The 21,114-nt window shown below is 41.2% G+C and overlaps 1 protein-coding gene across 1 annotated transcript; it reads right to left on the bottom strand.

Moving 5' to 3' along the window:
• Positions 1-12,445: 12,445 nt before the first annotated feature.
• LOC132281572 (uncharacterized) lies at positions 12,446-12,862 on the bottom strand. The gene has a single exon (XM_059783270.1). It carries the CDS (start codon positions 12,860-12,862, stop codon positions 12,446-12,448), a length of 417 nt encoding a protein of 138 aa, XP_059639253.1.
• Positions 12,863-21,114: the final 8,252 nt, after the last annotated feature.

The raw sequence follows: 21,114 nt of genomic DNA, 5'->3' as shown, positions 1-21,114 counted from the left end.
CTACTCCCTGGATCAATCAAAATTCTTCTAACCAAGCACTCTGACACTATCAAGCTAACGACCAGGGGATCTTCATGAGGGATCTGAACTCGTAACAAATCCGTTCTGTCAAACTTTATCTGAACTGAGCCGTTCTGTTAGTGCAAAGCATCTATACTGCCTATTTTCTTCTTCATTTGTGCTTAACGGAGACGCATTCGGAGCAGTTCTTCTGACTCTTCAGTCGGTTCAGGTCGGCCATGAATTGCATTTATTATCCGAATGGGCTGAGCATTATGGTAGTTCAACTTCTGATTTCTTTTCACTTGATCAGCCGATCAGTTCTACTCCACTACTGGCCTTGAATGTACTTAGCAAGCTCTCTCTTTGCTATCAGCATCTCCACCTACCTCCTTAAGTTCCTGCATTCATTAGTCATATGTCTAAAATCACTATAAAAAGCACAATGTTTAGATTGATCTCTTTGTTCAAGCGGTTGTCTGGTTGGTTTGGGAGAGCGGCACTTATCTTTATTTTCTTGAAATAACCTCGCTAGGGTGACTTTAAGTGGAGTAACTGATTCGTCCTCTTTAGGGCTTTTTTCTGCTTTCCAGGGGGTCAGGTGTTGTGGTGTAGCTTGTTTATGTCTGATCTTCATTCTGGTCTTTTCCTTCGTCGCGACCATGGACGTCTTCCTTGCGTTGGCAGCTTCTTTTTCCTCCAACTCATCCATGGTCTTTGGCATACTCATCACTAGATTTTTATGGAACGGAGTTCCTCGATTCATGGCCAGTATGAATGCTTGAACCGCTGTAGAAAGATGACACTCTATCACCATGCTCTTTTCTAAGTTAAATCTAGTGAGAAAAGTTTGGAGACATTTGCCTTCTAGCTATTTCATTGTAAGCAAGCTTGAAATATCCTTGGTCGGACGCTTGTTTCCATAATACTGGCTTATGAACCTGTCGCATAGGCTCTAGAAACTATCCACCGAGCCTCTCGCCAAGTTCTTAAACAAGTTGAACGCTGGTCCAGTCAGGCTTTTAGGGAACACTTTGCACATCAAAGGATCATTCTCTGTGTTTAGAGACATTTTCAGTTGCATATGATAAACATGCTCGATCGGATCGTTCATTCCATCAAACAAAGTGAAAACTGGCATAGAGAACTTTCTCAGATTTAAGCATTTAAGATCTCATCTGTAAAAGGTGAATCAACAGTTTGTGCTGCCAAATGGAGAGCTTCATTCTCCCTCAGAAACCTTGGGAGTATCTTTTGATTAACAGACCTCCTGTCCGAACTTCTGTAGTCATACGTGGCCATTGACGGTCGGTAAGGCCGATCGAACAACCTTTCCTCCATTAACTCCTTCTGCCACGACTGTGCTGCCTTATTACGATAGAACTCCATGACTTCTTCTCGTCTAAGCCTCTCATAGTGTGGATCGATCTCTATGAACTCTTCTTTTTTGATCCGTTCATGATGTGAATCCAAATGGACAGATCATTCCGGATCTTCCATATAATAAACATTTGGCGAAATATCATCGGGCCTGATCTTTTTATGACGAAGATCCAGGTGAACGTTTCCTTCCTATTCAACCCAGTGAGTAACATTCGTTTGCACAACCTTTTCTCCTACTGGAAGCAATCGTGGAATAATCGAAACTTCTTAATGCTCAATTCCAGCGCTCAATTCCACATTCTCTCTTCTCAGAGATTCAATCATACTCATAAATTGGTCAAGCTTTACGTGTTGTTCATTCTCTTATGGCTCAAAATTCTCTTCTCCTATCATCATTCCTGATCGAAGCAGAGTCATCAACCAAAAAATCATGATCAGATCTGAACTTTGCTAATGTGAATGCACCAGATCTGGCGTCGACCTGGCTGAATTCTGATCTCCTCCAGCTAAATCTGAATCTTTCCTGCCGTGAACTCCTCGGATCTGAGCTTCGTCAGTTAGGATCAAACTTCTGCAAAACAGAGCACGATCTTGCAGATCATACTCCAATTTCCAGAAATCAAACTTCTACTTCGCAAATCAATCTTCCTCCGAAAGAATGATCAATTCACTTACAGCGAACTCGATGATCAACTGGATCTTTCTTTCGATTCCCACAGATGGCGCCATTGAAGATGCTAGAAACAATTCTCTTGATTTGGAAAGAAAAGTTTTACACTTTGAAATTTCTCCACTCTTTTCCCTCTCTTTTCAGTCTATTTATAGACTTTTACAATTGTTCTAGAAGCTTCCTACTTAATTCTTCATGCAGGGCTAATCTTTTGGACTCATCCTAAATATAGGCCCATTTCCTTTGCTCTATGGTTGGGCTTCAGGACTGACTGAGTGGGTGCTGGGCCTAGTGAGTGATGATCTAATCCAATTAAGTGTCATTTCTAGACCCGTTTCCAACAACTTGGGTCGCGCCCGGCCCAAGTCATTTTTGGTATCTTCAATAGAGATTTAATATCTGGACTTAGTTGAATTCTGGAAATAGTGCAACCATTATTCTTCATATTGCACTCGGAGATGATTCAATTATCTTTAAGAAGCGATTATGCGTCTCTAAGCCTTGAAACTCACTATTTCAATGTAAGGCAAATTGCAAAAAAAAAATCCTTGACTATTACTCACTTGCAAAAAAACCCCTTTATGAATATTTTTAGTAAGAAACCCCCCTTAACTATATTGAGGGAGGCATTTTTACTAACATCCATCTCTATCTAATTTTTCGGACGAAATTACCCTCTTTAATAGTTTTTTTTTTTTTTTTTTTTTTTTTTTTTTGCTTTCTCTCTTTAGCCTTTCAATCTCCTCCATCCCACCATTGCCACCATAACCCACCTTCCTCTTCCTCAACTCAGCTTAAGCTCAGGATTGTGTTACCACATTCAAAAGTCTTCACAACAAAACTGACCTCTCTAAATGTGAATTACAACATTTCATCTCTTCTACAGGCAAAAATTGATTCAGTCATAAATTCTCTAGGAATAGAGGGATACAGTTCTTTCCAATCAAATTGTAACTCTTTATTGAATAGCACTAATTATGGCGACAACGCAATCTTTGACAGCTTAGCATCATATAAACAGTCTTTGAAAGAAAGAAATAGGAAAGGGTGTGCTGAGGCTCTCCTTGTCAGTCTTGCAATCTCGGATATCAATTCTTCTACATGGGTTCATGGAACTTTTTCTTATTTAGAGGATGAAATAGGTAATTAAATTTAATCAATCTTCGAAAATAAAAATTTTTCTCTTCAAAATTGCAAACTCATTTTCATTGTTATGCCCTTATTTTTTACTTGTGTTCTAGACTTTTCTTTGCCTACAAAAATTCAAAAGATAGGTAAGAGCAAAAACCATTTCATTTTCGATCAGTTTAATTTTTTCATTAAACCAACCATGATTTAGCTCTTAATAATGGCTGATAATGAAAATGTTTAGATGGGTTTATCCTGGGTTCCAAGAAACTGTTTGCAACATGTTATCATCCCGGCTACACTTGTTATACTAGCTCCCATTCTTTATAAGCTAACAAGTAAAAGACTACAAGATAGCAGTGACAAAGACCACCTCGGCAGACCATAATCTCCTCCACTGCCATCGGCAGAGGTGGGTTGTGGTGGCAATAATCTCCTCGACCGCCATCGGCAGAGGTGGGTTGTGGTGGCAATAATCTCCTCCACCGCCATCGACAGAGGTGGGTTGTGGTGACGATGGTGGGATAGAGGAGATTGAGAGGCTAGAGAAAGAAAGTAGAAAAGAAAAAAAAATTTGTTGAAGAGGGTAATTTCGTCCGAAAAATTAGATAGAGAGGGATATTAGTTAAAATGCCCCTCTCAATATAGTTGAGGGGGTTTCTTGCTAAAAATATCCATATGGGGAATTTTTTGCAAGTAAGTAATAGTCAGGGGGATTTTTTACAATTCGCCCTTCAATATATTAGCTCCAATAAGTTGGACCAGTGGATATAGGGAAAAGGAATTATCATTTCTCGTGGATCTTCATCCTGCCTTCCCATCCAAGACACACCCCGACATGTTAGAATGCACCACCATTAGATTCTATTTGATTGTTTGTAAATGGGTTTGGCGGCCAGTTTCATAATTCTCTCTTTATATATTTTATCAATTTAATTTTGTGGACTTTGGATTATTGTTTGTAAATGGGTTTGGATTGAATTACTTGGATGGAAAATACCCCACCAAAAAAAAAAAAAAAAAGGAAAGATTTAAAAGAAAATTGTCTCCTTTAGTTTTTATTTTGTTTGATAGAAGTGATAACAGAAAGAATTGATGGATTAACAAATATTTATTTTTTATTGGTTGCGAAAAAGGAAATGAGAATTCAAAGAATTGAAACAAATTTTTATTTTTTATTGGTTACAAAGAAGGAAATGAGAACTTTTTATACACCTACATTAATTAAATTGATTTACATTGTCCACCAACCATGTATTTTTGCCCCTCATTAAACAAATTAACTGATGACTTGTCATACTTAACCATAAGTCCAATTCTAACCAAAATAGATAGTGGAGAACTAGGTTGAACTAGTTAATACTAATTAGATAGTTGATAGTTGATGGTTGATAATGATAACTTAAAAAATTGACATGCTGTGGAGGGAAAAATCCCCACCAATCATAACATACCACATGGCAATAAAAGAGCAACCCATTACTAAATTAAAAACATCCAGAGGCCCACCATCATTTGAAGGCCTAACCACAGAAACCATACACGCATGTCAACTCAGCCCGATTAAACAAAGGAAGCTCCGCTTTACATAAAAACCATATGATAGCCCAATCTCAGCAGGCCCAAGAGTCCATAACGCTTGCCATAAAAATATACGCACGATCAGTAAGCGTAAATACCCACGTCTAGGAATAAAGCCAGAAAATGGCTCCATGTAATTCTCTGAACAAAGCTTATAAATAGAGCATGAATAATAATGAAAAGACATTGAATTCCCATCATTGCTCCTCTCTACAAAAATTGTTTATTGTCTCATCGATATTCCGTGTATTTCTTCTTGATTTATTTCTTTAAGTGTTTGGGTGTGAGAAATTGCACCTACAATTGTGCATTAGTCTTAAAATAGTTGATTTAAATAAGCGGAGTAAGGAGAGAAAATTGAGAGAAGTACTAATTAAATTCTCACTCTTAGTATGCATTATTCTTCTTTTGTTCCAGCTGGGTGTTGGACCTTTAATTTACATCTAGATTTTTTTTTTTTTTTTCCCCGAAAAGTCTATTAAGAATCAATTTGAACAAGCAAATTCGAATATGAGAATTGGTAACTTTTTCCCCTACCAAGAAGATAAAACAAAGGAAACAAATAAACCAAATAATTATCAGAATGAAGACTGCAATGAATGGGTATACAAAGGTGTTACATGGATACTCTGCTGTAGACGCAAGAAATTCAATTACCTTTTTCTCTCTAGAATTTTTACACTTCAACATAATGAAAACTAAAAAACCTCCCTTTCTCTCTACTCATATTGTCTATTTATAGATCATTACAAATGCTCTAACTAACTTATTACATAGAGCTCTTATTCTTGGGCTTTCTTCCTTTTGGGCCTGACCTCATTATGTAAATCTCAGACATTGGGCCTAACTTACAGTGTTGCATTATGGGCTGAGTTCAACCGTTTGGTCTGATCCTTCTTTCGTGGGTGTTGGGCTCATTATACTACCCTTTTTGCTTGGGCTCGGACCTACTACTCAACCTGATGCTCTACCCGTGGGTCGGGTCTGGTCCAGTCCATCTTTGATATCCTCAACTGCCCCCATAATTACCCCCTAATAAATAAGGGGATAATTATTATCAGCGGCCAATCATGACGTTGACGGCTCAAAAAGATCTCGTGGGAAAATGGACGGTCAGATCTAAAACTGATGCTTCAAGATTCCAAAGAAACTCCTTGTTTTCCTGACACTTCGGCCTTCGGGCCCACTATGTCTTTATAGGTATTAGATACGTTCCCTTAATCCTTTTTACTGTCTCTGTCTCTTCGCTTGCCTTTTTCAAATCAAATCAAATCTCCTCCGGTGAACCTCTGCGAAAGCTTCTTTTCCAGTGACCTTGCAGTGCTCCTTACAATCTCCAATCGTTGAGGTTAGTTTCACTTTACTTTCCCAAAGTTCCTATTCACTTTGATCATGACAATCGATTTAGATGTCCTTCGTATGAAACTCAATCTCCCCAGTAACATTCAAATTAGGACTTGCCCCAAAGATGTAAATATTAAGACTGGTGCTGGCCTTCTTCCCGGCGAAGTTTTGTTTACCCATCTTCAGTTGAATATCATTAGGTTCCATTTGCATCCTTTCTTTAACTATGTTTTCAATAGACTAGAGATCTCCCCTTTGCAAGTAAATCTAAATTTTTTTAGGATCTTATCCATTCTGCTACTACTGACTCGTGATAGAGGTCTGGATCTTGATATCATAGATCTTCTTCTCTGTTACACGGTTAGTAAGATCCGACTTGAGGAACCATTCTACCACCTCTACCGATTGAAAAGATGTCCATATGTAAGGGCACAATCAAATCTGAAAAGGGTTGGAGAAATAACATAATAGGGGTTAGGGGGGCCTGGTCTTCTCCAGCTGCAGAGGATTATCCAATCCGAGCGCCTTTGGCGAGTGTTCTGTCTCTTCATATAAGAAATTCAAAACACATAAGAACAATTGTCCCTGCGAAATTTGTGTTTCTCGCTTTTGTACTTTCTTGTGCCGTTCCTTAGGCATTCCTTGTGATGACTTGAGCTATAGTGTTTACAGGGATAGGGATAATTACTTGAATAAATACGTTCTGAACGACATCCCTTCTTGCTCAGACCTCCTTACCTTAGACAACCTTCTCGCAATTTCAGCCCTCGGCAACACAATGAGCCAGCTCCAGATTCCTTCCTTCGGCAGGAGGAAAAACCCTCCCCGAGTCACTATAGCTGCTGTTGCGGCAACCTCTTCTCCTGCCTTGGCCTCTTCTTCTGCTACTATTTCTGACACCACTCCGAGCGTAATGGCTATTAACCCTATTATTAGCGTTTCTCCTACCAAACCGAACGCATCTCCTCAGGTCAATACTACTTCTGCTGTTATTGCGGGTGCTCAGGATAAAGAGCGAGGCAAAAGGCCTTATCCTGACGATGTAGCCAACCTTGATGATACATCTCTTACGAGGAGGATCTAAATCTCTGGGCCGAACACACTCTTCCATCTCCCAGTCAGTTCTCCTGCCCCCTCTGGGCCTGTTACAGCTGCTGCTTCTGCTTCTGCTTCTGCTTCTACTCTTGCTCCTGCGATAGCACCATGGACTCCTCTATTCGTCGGAACGGATGGGTCATTCATGAAGCCGAACGAGACCATGTTCAAGGATGGTCAGACCGCTATGGCATATTACAGGAGCATGTGGACTCCCAAGGACATTGATGCAGCCAAAGGTCTATCTCAGAAGGAGGTGTTCAGCTGTTTTCCCTTATCTGCCATAGAGGTAAATTTTATCTCCCAGTCAGCAAATCTTCACATAATCTTTATGTTTAACCTCTTCTGACCATGTGATCAGTTTAACCAGTGTTCATGCATATTTCTGCAGACCTTATTCGGTATGATGGCCATGCAGAAGCAGGTGGAAATGGGGAACGCCAAGGCTCGTAAGTTCTCTGACAGCCTCGAAGTGGCCCATAAAGAAAATAATATCCTTGCCACCAAAAACACTGAACTGTTGGTCCAGCTTGGCAAAGCTGAAAAAGAGAGAGATACTCTGAAAAAGGAAACTGACTCCCTTCAGGATGAAAGGGATGTCCTTCAACTTGAGAAGAGCATTTGGCAGACCGAGCGCGATTCACTCAAGGATGAAAAAACAGAACTCCAGCGCCTTCTGGCTGATGAGCAGTCTGCTCGGATGGCCTTTGAAAAGAGAGCCTTGGATAAGCGTGATGCTCTACTCAATACCATCAGCAAGGTGAATGGTGGTATGCTAGTTCTTCACACTCGATTTTCAAGGGTTGGGGCTCTCAGATATGCTCAGGGGTACCGAGAGGGTTTCTCCGACCGTATTCCTGCCGAAGGCCAGACCGGTTCCACTCCGGACGAAGTTGATAAGGATCTAGAAATTGATCCTCTAGGAGTCTATGTTGATCCAGACTTCACTCCTGCTGAACACATTTTTGATGAGTGTCAGGAGATTGCTTCCTCCAGGGTCACTTTAGCTCCCTCTGTCGTTCAGCCCCTAGATGTTCTTCCTCTGTCCACTATGGTCCCTACCTCAACTGCTACTGAGGTTAAGCCTCAACAAAATGACTCAGTTATTCATCTCAACTCCCCTCCTCATGAAGATGGGACGACCAACGAAAGTGAAGAGATAAGTCAACGCAATCAAGAGGCTGACAGAACAGAGGCAGCTAGCTAGGACTCTTCTGATACTTTAATTTCCCGCTTCTTTATAGTTATATCACCTGTATATTTTATCTTTTGTAACCTCAAAACATATCATGAATGAGATGACAAAAACATTGACTTTATCTGTGCACGGGTGGTAACAACCAGTTTCACATCTATCTATAGCAAGTGTTTGGCGTTCGGCTCATAGTGCCAGCTGCCACTTACTTTGCGTAAGCAAGTGCCTGGCGCTCAGCTAGAATGCCACTTGCCACTTGGCTTTTCATTTATTAGCAAGTGTTTAGCGTTCGGCTCATAGTGCCAGCTGCCACTTACTTTGCTTAAGTGCCTGGCGTTCGGCTCATAGTGCCAGTTGCCACTTACTTTGCTTAAGTGCCTGGCGTTCGGCTAGAATGCCACTTGCCACTTGGCTTTTTATTTCTTAGCAAGTGTTTGGCGTTCGGCTTATAGTGCTAGTTGCCACTTACTTTGCTTAAGTGTCTGGCGCTCGGCTAGAATGCCACTTGCCACTTAGCTTCTTATTTCTTAGCAAGTGCTTGGCGTTCGGCTCATAGTGCCAGCCGCCACTTACTTTGCTATTTTTACTTAATCAATCTCTTGAAGAGGAATATTACTTTTATAAATCTCATGAACTTATACATTTGCCTGTATTCAATTGAAAATGAACAAAATTCAAAATTGAAGCTCAACTTTTTATTGATTATACCTCTTCAGAGACGTAGCATTCCAAGGCTTGTTAACCAACCTTCCGGCCATGGTCTCTAGGTTATATGCCCCATTTCCTATGACTTCTGCAATTCTGTATAGACCTTCCCATGGTGGCATCATCTTTTTGACCATCCCCACCTTCTTTTTCAGAATCAGATCACCAGAAATAAAGTTTCTATGTTTAACCCTTTTGTTGTGACTATTCACCAAGGTCTGCTGGTAAGATGCGAGCCTTATTGCTGCAGTATCTCTTTTTTCCTCCACCATATCAAGGTTCAACCTTAACATACTGTCGTTCTAACTTTGACTCCATGTTAAGCTCCTGATAGTTGGAACCAAGTGCTCAACCGGTATAACTGCCTCGGTACCATACGCCATTACAAATGGACTCTCCCCAATCGGCCACCTCGAGGTGGTTTTGTAAGCCCACAGGACATTTGGGAGTTCGTCCAACCACTTCCCTTTTTGGTCCTCCAGCTTCTTCTTGATGCAGGCAAAAATTGTTCTATTTATAATCTCTATTTGTCCATTGGCCTGGGGGTGACTTACTACTGCCAACTTTTGATTAATTACATACTCCTCCAGTAACTCTCTTACTTGATTGCTGTCGAGGTTAGTCCCATTATCCATGATAATTAACCTCGGAACGCCAAAACGGCAAATAATATGGCTCCAGATAAAGCGTCTCACGTGAGTCTGAGTCACGCTCGGATATGGTTCTGCTTCTACCCACTTAGTAAAGTAATTCGTGGCCAGCAGCACATACTTGTTCTGAGCTCTCGCAGTTTGCAGAGGACCAACCACGTCCATCCCCCATTGTGCGAAAGGCCATGGTATGGCCATTACGTGCAATTCCTCAGGTGGTTGGTGGATCAATGGCCCGTACCTTTGACATTTATCACACCTTCTAGAGAACTCTTCCGCATCTCTTGACATATTCGGCCAAAAGTATCCCTGTGTCATTGCTTTGTGAGCTAAAGATCTTCCCCCGGAATGATTTCCACATACACCTTCATGAATAGCTCGCAATATCTGCCGAGCCTCTGTGGGGGTGACGCACTTCAAGTACGGCCCAGAAAAAGATCTTCTGTACAGTTGGTTATGCACTATGGCATACTTTGCTGCACTCATTTTGATTTTCCTAGCTTCATCCCTTTATTCGGGCAGAACACCATCTCGAATATAAGTAATGATTGGATCAACCCAACTCGGCTCATACGGTATGACATTCACTTGCCAAGGGCCGGAGTCTGAAGGTTCTTCGAAGATAGATGGCTGGCTCAGTATTCCGATTGGAATCACCCTTGCCAATGTCTCCCCAGAACTCGAAGCACTGCATGCTAACCAATCCGCATCTTCGTTATGTTTTCTCGGTAACTGGATGAATTCAATTTTCTCAAAGCCTTTGGCCTCATACAAAATGGCAGAACGATATGCTTCCATCGTTTCGTCCTTGGTTTCGTACTCACCATTTACCTGCCGAACAATCAACTGTAAGTCACTAAAAGCAGTTAGGTTTCTGACCTTCAGCTCTTTGGCTAACTTTAATACATTCAGCAACGCCTCGTATTCTGCTTCATTATTAGTGGCTCGGAACTCAAGTCTGAGCGATTGACTCAAAGATGTACCCTCTGGCGTTTGTAATTTAATCCCGATGCCTGCCCCCATCTGATTGGAGGAGCCATCTATATAAAGTTTCCATGAGCAACGTCTAAGGTCTTCTTCCGTATCTTCTGAATCACACTCCAGTAAAAAATTAGCTACTGCTTGTCCTTTGACAATTGTTCTGGGCTCGTACGTTATGTCAAATAAGCTTAACTCTATGGCCCATTTTGTTATTCTCCCCGAGAGATCTGGCTTGTACATGAGTACTCTGATTGGAAAAGTTGTCAGAACGACTATAGGGTGGGACTCGAAATAATGCCTCAACTTTTGCTTTGCATTGACGAGTGAAAGTATCACTCGTTCGGCTTTCGAGTATCTTCGTTCAGCCTCGGTCATTATTTTACTAACATAAAACACCGGGTATTACACTCCTTCCTTACAATGAATCAGAACGGCACTCGTCGCAACACTGGATACCCCAAGATATAAAAATAACTTTTCTCCCGGATCCGGAGCTGACAAGACTGGTGGACTCTGCATATATTCCTTTAAATAAGTCAGTGTTTGTCGTTGTTCATCCCCCCAGACCTATCTTCCATGACTCCGTATTGTGTCGAAAAATGGCTTGCAGCAATCTGACAACTTAAAGATAAATCGGCTTAATGCAGCTATTCGACCCGTGAGGGCTTGTACTTCTTTGATTGTCTTCGGTTCCGCATTTTTGGTCAAAGCTTCTGCTTTAGCTGGGCTAGCTTCTATTCCTCTGTGATGAACTACATGTCCCAGGAATTGTCCAGAGCTCACGCCAAATGAACACTTGGTTGGATTAAGCCTCATTCCATATCTTCTCAGCACATCAAACACGTCTTGAAGATGTTTCAGATGGTCAGCTTTGCTCTTACTTTTCACCACCACGTCATCAATATAGGCTTCCACGGTCTTCTCTATTTGATCCTTGAAAATTTTGCTAATAAGCCTTTGATAAGTTACTCCGGCGTTTTTTAGTCCGAAAGGCATGACTTTGTAGCAATAGGTCCATCGCTCGGTAACGAAAGAAGTTTTCTCTTCATCTGCAGGGTCCATGGGGATTTGATTATAACCTGAGTAAACATCCAGGAAGGTTAAACGCTCGTATCCTGTGGTGACATCTACCATTTGATCAATCTTTGGCAGTGGGAAGCTATCCTTCGGATAGGTTTTGTTTAAATTGGTGAAGTCAATGCACACTCGCCACTTCCCATTCTTCTTCTATACTACAACAACGTTTGACAACCAATTGGGATAGTGCACTTCTCTTACGAATCCTGCATCAAGTAGCCTATTAACCTCCTCGGCTATGATCTGGTTACGCTCTGGCGCAAACCTTCATTGCTTCTGCTTTACAGGTTTGACATTGGGATTGACATTCAATGAATAACAGGATACCGAAGGACTAATTCCAGGCATATCTAGGTGACTCCATGCAAATACATCGACATTGTGAGATAAGAAATCAATTAATTCCTATTTCTTCCCCTCGATAAGTCTTATTCCCACTCTGGTGGTTCGCTCTGGCTTAGACCGATCGATCTGCACATCAAGAAGGGGCTCTTCGGTCAAGTCCATAGGCTCATCCTCCCCATTTTGCTTGGGTGGAGGTTCCTGTAATTGCTATCTTGGGCTCGCCGAACGGATGGGCGCCTTCCCTTTCCCGGCACATTTCATTGTGACGGAGTAACATTCCTTAGCTGCAACCTAATCCCCATGAATATCAATCACCTTGTTTCCATCGGGTCTGAGGCATCTCATAACTTGGTGCAAAGTTAAGGGTACACCTTGGACTCTGTGAATCCAACCTCTACCCATCAGGAGATTATACGAGGGGTGAATCTCAATAACGACAAAACTTTCCTTAAAAACTCTCACCGCAGCTTGTACTTCCACTTCTACCATACCGATGGGCTCCACCCTCTTGCCATCAAATCCTAACAAGGGATTTCCGGTGGGCTTGAGCTTTTTCAGCTTGATCTCAAGCCGATCAAATGTGTCCCTCGGCATGACATTCACACTGCTTCCGGGATCGACCAGAACTCTTCGCACCAGGCATTCTGCCACTGTCAAACTGACCACCAACGGATCTTCATGAGGGATTTGAACACGCAGCAGATCCATCCTGTCGAACTTAATTTGTGTTGATGCGCTCTACTGGTGCAGGGCATTCACACTGCCGACCCTCTTCTTCATTTGTGCTTGCCGAAGGCGCGTTCGGAGTAGCTCATCTGACTTCTCGCTAGGTTCAGGCCGACCATGAATTACGTTGATTATACGAACTGGCTATGAGTTACGGGAGCTCGGCTTCTGACTCCTCTTTACTTGCTTCACCGATTGATTCCGCTCTACCGCTGAGCCTTAAATATAATTTGCGAGTTCCCCTCTGGCTATCAACATCTCCACTTGCCTCCTCAAGTTCCTGCATTCATTAGTCTGGTGACCAAACTCAGAATGGAAAGCACAATGCTTAGTCTGATCCCTCTGTTCGAGGGGTTGCCGAATTGGTAGGGGTGGATGGAACTTATCTTTGTTTTCCTAATATAGCCTTGCCAGAGTGACCTTCAGCGAAGTGATCAACTCTTCCTCCTTAGGCCTCTTCTATGCTTTCCAGGAAGTCTAACACTACGGATGAGCCTACTTTTGATTGATCTTTGCTTTGAATTTTTCTTCGGTTGATATGACAGATGTTGTCCAAGCGTTGGCTGCCTCTTCCTCCTCCGGGCGAACAAAACCATCGGCTCTTTCATTGAGTTCATCCATAGTCATTGGCGTGTTTACTACCAAACTTGTGTACAACAGAGTGCCACGAGTCATGGCTAACTTGAATGCCTGAATAGCCATAGAAGGATGGCATTCAATCACCATGCTCTTAGTAAGGTTAAACCTGGTAAGAAAAGCTTGGAGACGCTCGTCTTTATGCTGCTTCATCGTGAATAGGCTCGAAATATCCTTCGGCGGACGCTTGTTCCCATAGTACTGGCTTATGATCCGATCGCAGAAGTTTTGGAAGCTATCAATTGAACCTCTTGGCAAGTTCTTGAACCAACTAAGCGCTGGTCCAGCTAGACTTGTAGGAAAACACTTACACATTAAGGAATCGTTCTCCGTATTCAAAGCCATTTTCAACTGGATATGATACACATGATCGATCGGATCAGTTGTTCCGTCAAACAGAATGAAAACTGGCATGGCAAACTTCCTTGGATGCGGAGCACTCAGAATTTCATCAGTAAATAGTGAGTCAACCGTCCGAGCTGCTGATCAGAGGGCTTCATTTTCCCTCTGGAGCCCTGCGGTAGCTCTATGAACTATAGATCTGCTTTCTGAGCCTCGATAATCGAACGTAGCCATGGAAGGCCGATAAGATGGATAGAATGATCGTTCCTCCATGAACTCTTTTAGCCAAGGCGATGCAGCTCTGTGGCGACCAAACTCTATTGCTTCCTCTCGGTTGAGCCTTTCTTGGCGTGGATCGAAGGTCGTGGCTTCGTTCCGTCTAATCTGTTCACGCCGTGGATCGACATGAGTCAATCCTTCATGATCCTCAACTCGACAAGCATTTGGCGGTAAATCATCTGGCCTCACTCCCTCACGGTGGGGAACCGACTGATTATTCTCTTCCTGCTCACCTTGATGTGCAATATTAGATTGAATACCTCCTTCAACCGCCGGAAGTGGACGCGAAATCACCGGAATTTCTTGATGCTGTATTCCAGCTTTCAACTCTGTATTCTCTCTTCTAAGAGCTTCGATCATGCTCATCAATTCCTCAAGTTTCATCTGCTGGACAGTCTCCATCGGATTGGAGCTTTCACCTATCATTATTCCTGAACGGAGTAAAGGCATTAATCTCAAGTTCTTCATTAGATCTGAGCTTTGTGAATGCGGATTGCTTCAGATCTGGACTCAAATTCCCCGAATTATGCTCACGGTTCACTAGATCTGAATTTTGCTAATCCTGAACCCGCCAAATCTAGCCGCAATCGAACAAATTGATGCTGCATAGATCTGACGCCATTCCCTTCAAAGTAACAAGAACCAAAAAAAATTCAGAATAGAGCGCAATCTCTCATAGCTAAACTCAACTCCCAGAGATTGAGCTTCGTCCTCCCGAATTGGTCCGAATCAACGCAATGTTAATCAAACACGGATCAATCTTCAACGATTCCCACAGACGGCGCCAATTGAAGATGCAAGAAATTCAATTACCTTTCTCTCTCTAGAATTCTTACACTTTAACAGAATGAAAACTAAAAAACCTCCCTTTCTCTCTACTCATATTGTCTATTTATAGATCATTACAAATGTTCTAACTAACTTATTACATAGGGCTCTTATTATTGGGCTTTCTTCGTTTTGGGCCTGACCTCGTTATGTAAATCTCAGACGTTGGGCCTAACTTACAGTGTTGCATTATGGGCTGAGTTCAACCGTTCGGTCCGATCTTTCTTTCGTGGGTGTTGGGCTCATTATACTACCCTTTTTGCTTGGGCTCGGACCTACTACTCAACCTGATGCTCTACCCGCGGGTCGGGTCTGGTCCAGTCCATCTTTGATATCCTCATCTACTGTTACAAAGAAAATTTCTCCATGCTGATCGTTGAAATCCTTGAGGTTCATTTTTTTTTTCATTTTTTCAAGAAATTTTTCCTTAACTGTTATGAGCAATGAAGTAACATAATTTTCCACTATTGTTTTCTTTTCTTTTTATTTTTTATTTCTTGTTTTATCATTATTATTTTATTTCTTTGATAAGCAAGATATATCACTTAAAAAGGGCAAATGGCAAAAAAAAAAACCCTCGACTTTCACCCTTTTGCAAAAAATACCCCTTATGAATATTTTTAGCAAAAAATCCCCTCAACTATCTTGAGAGGGTGACTTTAACTAACTTCCGTTTAAATAATTTGCTTAGCCATTTTTTTGGACAAAATTGCCCCTTAACAATAAACAACTTTTTTATTATTATTTACTCTCTCGCCACGTCAGCAAATTCTTCATACTGTTTAATTCATTCAATAGTGTTTCAATATTATAATTGAATCATATATTTTTATGTAGATGAGCCTGTTGAATGTAAAGAGAGTTTCAATATTATAATTGAATCATATACACTATAATACTATATACGTGTGTGAAAAATAAATCAAATTTATTTTATTTACTTTTATCCTATCAGTATGAAACCATATTATAAGTCAAGTTTATTTTATTTTATTATCCTATCATGTCCATATGATAATTTTTCCCTAATATCATCTTAAATTAGTATGAAACCATATTATATGTTTATGTATAAAAGGGTATTTTATACGAGCTTGCATAAAAGTTAAATAATTATAGTAATCCCACTAAAAGTAATGATTGTGTTGTCTTCTTCTCAAAACGGACAACCACCACCACCAACAAAAAAAAAAAAACTCAAAAATTTAGGGTTTAAAACTCCTAACTATAAATTTTTGAATTTCAGTCCAAACCTGCATGATCTTCTTATAGCTATTAATGCGAGTGAGTGAATTGCATGACAAAGATGAATAAAATCGAGAGTCGGTGAATTATTTCACTTAGTGTAAACGAACATATTCAATGCCAATTTTGGTTGAATCGCTTGGTGTAAATCAACGAGTCAATTCTATAATTTTTTTAAGAATGAGTTCAAACGTGAACAAATGGAAATAAAATTCGTTTTAGGCAGTTGATCGGTTAATCAACTATACATCAACCTTCGCAATAGCACGAATCATTGTAAAATAGGGCTATTGGTCGGGTAAGTCGAACCATTGGGACTGCGCTAATCTATGGCAACCTAAGTGTCTAGAGTCATTTTAGAGTGATAAGGGGTGTTCATAGAGGGTTTGTTTTATGGTCACTAAACTAGGAATTCAAAGTGCATAAAACAATAGTGTGCTAGGAAGTAAAGAGATAGAACAATAGAGAAGAGACTAGGGAATTGACTTCACCACAAGCCATATAAACATGCCTAATTGCAATTAACTTGGGGAACAAAGTATACATGCAACCATGATATGTAGAAATGCAAGACAACTACAATATCTTCAAGAAGTTCACACATTCAAGAATTAAGTATAATCCATCCAAGGTTGGCATAAGTCATCTATCTAAACTAGGGTATAGAATGAAGTATCCTTCCTAAGCTATGAACTATCAAAGTCCTCAATTTGTGTGGTAAGTGCACATAAAGTCTAGAACTAAGCCATAATCCATCAAAGGTTTCCCTAAGCCATGGAATATCAAATTTCTTAAACAACATGCCATTAAAACCATTGTATAAACTCATCTTCATTCTCACTATAAAGATGTAAGTAGCATAATCATGAAGAAGCAATTTCTAAGACAAGATAAGAGTCTCTACAAGATTAAATATGGAATGAAACACAAATACATCAAAGTGTATCTCTAGATTAGACAACTTGTTACATAAATGCAAAGTTCCCCAAATATAAACACAATTAATACATATTTACTTGACAAAGGTTACATCAACTCCCTAGGAAGAGGTTTAGTTACCCATGGTAGCTCTAGATAAAGGAGGAAGCAAGGCCTCCAACTCCATTTTCGTGCTCCCTTGTGTTGGCTTGAAGAACTCCTCTTTTTTGCTCTCTTCTCTCTCCTCTAATCTTGTAGAATGTAGCTTCATGTATTGTGTGGCTTCCCTCTCTTATCTTCTAGAGATAAGGCTCTAGAAACCCCCACCAACCAACATCTCCAACCAACCATTAAAGAGGGAAATTAGAATTGAGGAACCCAAGATGCAAGTGGCTGAAAATGGGCCATTTCTGGATGGAATTCTGCCCTAATTTCGAGCACTCGAAATAAGGGCTCGAGCACTCGAAATTGGAGCAGAATGCTCCATTCTTGCCTTGCTCCGCCCGGACCTACGTTGAAGAAATGGCCATAAATTTGCGCTCCAAACTCCGAATGACAAACCGTTTGAAGATTTGGAGAGCTAATTCAGAGCTTTAAATACTTCATGTTTTGGTGGAGATCCAATTCTCAAGGATGGTTGGTCGAAAATGAAGATCAAGGCAAAATTTCATTGCTGCCAGGCAGTTCTGTGCACCTCTGGTAACAAGGCCATAACTCTCTGCTCCGAACTCCGAATGACAAAATGCTTGAAGATTTAGAAAGTTGATTCAGAGCTGTAAATATGTCATGTTATGAGGGAAGTCCAGTTCTTGAGTTTTCAAGGTCAAAATGGCGAGCAAAGTCCAGGTTCCACTGCTGCCAGTAATTCAGCATTGTGACCTTTGATGTTCAAAACTCCACAAAGCATCCTTCTTGCTTTTTTTTGGCCAATGAACCTGAAAATATGCAAAAATGTGCATATGAAGGTAATCTACATAATTAAACAAACAATGGACTTAAATAATGCAATTAAGGGTGCTTGAATATGCAATATTCGGCGCTTATCACACCCCCAAACTTACATTTTGCTAGTCCCTTAGCAAAACCAAAATGAATACTTCAATGAAAATACAACCATGGTCATGCTACTACAAAAAATATCATCCATGGTAAAATGAGATATATACATAGCTCAAAAATAACTTGAAACAGAAAAAGAGCTGGAGATGGGGTCATTGGGAAGACTACCTTGCATATATGAAGCATTGATACTAAACACATTTCAACATGCATGTATCAACATCATAGTCCATATAAATAACTCAATTGTCATCTCTTAAATGGAAATCAACTCTAACTTCAGTGAAAGTGAATTGGATTCTCAACATGCGGCTTTTACTTTCTTTTCCAATTCTAAAGCACAAGTTTTCAAATCATTGAATTCCCCTTTAAATGAGGTCCCTAAGGCATGATTTTATTTACAAGACAACTTTTGTTGCTTGTTGACAATTTATTGTAACTCATAAGCGAAACATAGATTTGTTGTGCAATGCTGAAGTCCCTTAAGCTTTCTAACCAACCCTTGTAGCAAGCATTAGGCCAACAACTCCCAAACCAGATGGCTTTAGGGTGCTAAGTGTAGAGACACTCCATAGGGCTTAATAGCTCAAGTTAGAAAGGTTACGAACTCCAACGAACCATGTTTATTACCAGTTTATTTTTTTGAATGACCGTACAATGTTTAAGTCCCTTAAGTTTTCTAACCAACTCCTGTAGCAAGCGTTAGGCCAACATCTCCCAAACCAGACGGCTTTAGGGTGTTAAGTGTAGAGACACTCCTAGGGCTTAATAACTCGAGTTGGAAAGGCTACGAACGTCAACTGGTCATTATTTTCTTTCCTCCTCAGTTTTTTTTTTTTTTTTTTTTTTAGACAACTTAAATCATGCCAAAGATATTCATCTATCAGGTTCATCAAATCAAATTAACTAGGCCAAGGTCAAGGTCGATCAAGTTGCATGCCTCACAGTTAAGTTTCCAATGTGCATCTGTGCATTGTGAAGCTTAAAAGAGTGCCAAATCCAACGAGAATTTAATTGAGACATTTATACAGACTAATTTGAATCTACATGATCATTTCAACTCAAATTTTTCTTTATTTTCAAAAATGTCAATTGCTTCTATACACAGGGTATTAAACATATGCTTCATCTCCGACAAGTGTCAAGTTATACTATCATTGCTTAGCAAAAATTATGAAACCAAAAATGCATAAATGCACCCCCAAACTTGAATGTCACATTGTCCTCAATGTGAGAAGACAAGTAAATCAAAATAAGAGCAAAAAGGGGGGAAAGGAATAATAATACCAAGTGGAGTGACGAAGACGTAGATGTTCAGCCATGTGAGTGCGCAACGGCGTCCCCCAAACTTGGATATGAAGACCTATCAAAACACAACTAATGTACACAGGTAAAAGCATAGGTCTCGTAAGAAAAACCAAAATAGAAATTAAAACACTAACCTAAATTTTAGTGCAAGATAAAAAATCCAAACAAAAGACAAATGCTGACATTAGCCACAAGCGTAAAATGCAAAACAAAATAATGCCAAAAAATTTATTTATTTATTTAGTATTATTATTATTATTAGTACTATTAATTTCTGTAGGAAGACAAATGGTGGAAGATGCCGAGAGATGTGTGCATGCAGGAGGGGTGCCCGAGCATGGTGGTGTTGGATTGTGGGTTTGGTTGGTTGATGTTGGGGTTGAGAGGAAGGATGGTGGAAGAGAGAGAAGTTGGTTTGCATGGTGTTGAGGGGGTGGTTGTGCTGTGGAGAGAGAGAAATGAGATGAGGAAGGTTGGTTTGGTGTTTGATGCCGAGGGAGTGAAGGGAATGGAGAGAAGCCGAGAGGAAGGAGATGTATGAGGTTGGGAGGTTGGTTGCGAGGGCTCGGAATGTGAGGATGGTGTATTGTGCTTCACACTTCGAGCACTCGAAATGGGACTTCGAGTGCTCGAAGTCTTGGCAGTGAGTGAGGGAAAGGTTGAAGGGGTGTAGATTGGTGATGGTGGGTTGTGGAATGATAGAGAGTTGATGAGGGATGGTGGTGGCTTGCATGGTGTGCATGCATGGAGGTGTGCATGGGTGTGGGTGGTGTGCTTGAGGGCATGCATGGTGAGACGTTGGTGGGTTGGAGTTGAGGTGGCCGAGAGTGAGAAGCCGAGAGTGGTAAGAGAGAGAGAGAAGGTTGAGGATGATGCCGAGAGGGGTTGGGTGGTGGTTCTTGAAGGTTGGTGGTGGGTTTGTGGAAGTGCCGAGAGGGTGGATGGTGTTGGAGAGGGGTTGGTTGCAGGAGGCATGGTTTATGGTTTATGGTTTGCATGGTTGGCAGAGATGGATGGGTGAGATGGGTGTGAGGTTGAGAGATGATAGAGAGGGGTGTTGATGGGGGTTGAGTTGAGTGGAAGGTGATGTGGCCGAGAGGAGAGCTTGGCATGGGAGGGTTGGTGCATGGAGTGGTTGATGAGATGGTTGTGAGGTGGTGGGTTTGGAAGAGATGGATGAGTTGCCGAGTGTGAGCTTGCATGGATGAGGTTGGTTTGGTTAGTTGTGGGTGCATGGTGGTGTGCCGAGGGTGGAGTGTTGTGGTTTGCTTGGGTTTGGTGGTAAGCCGAGAGAGAGGAGTTGGTTGTGAGGTGCATTGGTTTGCAGGTTGGATTGCAGCAGCGAGGTGATTCATGCATTGTGGTTGTAGGGTTGCAGGCAAGTTGCATGGAAGTGTGGATGCCGAGAAGGTGGAAAGATGGGTTGGTGTGCATGGATTGCAAGCATGGTTGCTTGCTTGCATGGTGAAGTGGAGAAATGCCGAGAGAAGGTTGCATGGTTGTAGGAGCTTGCTGCAAGCATGGAGGTCTTGGGTTTGCTGAGTGGTGAGAGAGAGAGGTGGAGTGGTGAGTTTAAAAGAGAGTGAGAGGCTAACTTCGAGTGCTCGAAAATGAGCCTG

This window comes from Cornus florida, unplaced genomic scaffold (genome assembly GCF_030987335.1).
Source record: "Cornus florida cultivar Cherokee Brave unplaced genomic scaffold, ASM3098733v1 CherokeeBrave_3.0.0_Hap2_Chr11, whole genome shotgun sequence".
In the NCBI taxonomy this organism is placed as follows: domain Eukaryota; kingdom Viridiplantae; phylum Streptophyta; class Magnoliopsida; order Cornales; family Cornaceae; genus Cornus; species Cornus florida.
This window is presented reverse-complemented; position numbering and strand designations above follow the sequence as displayed.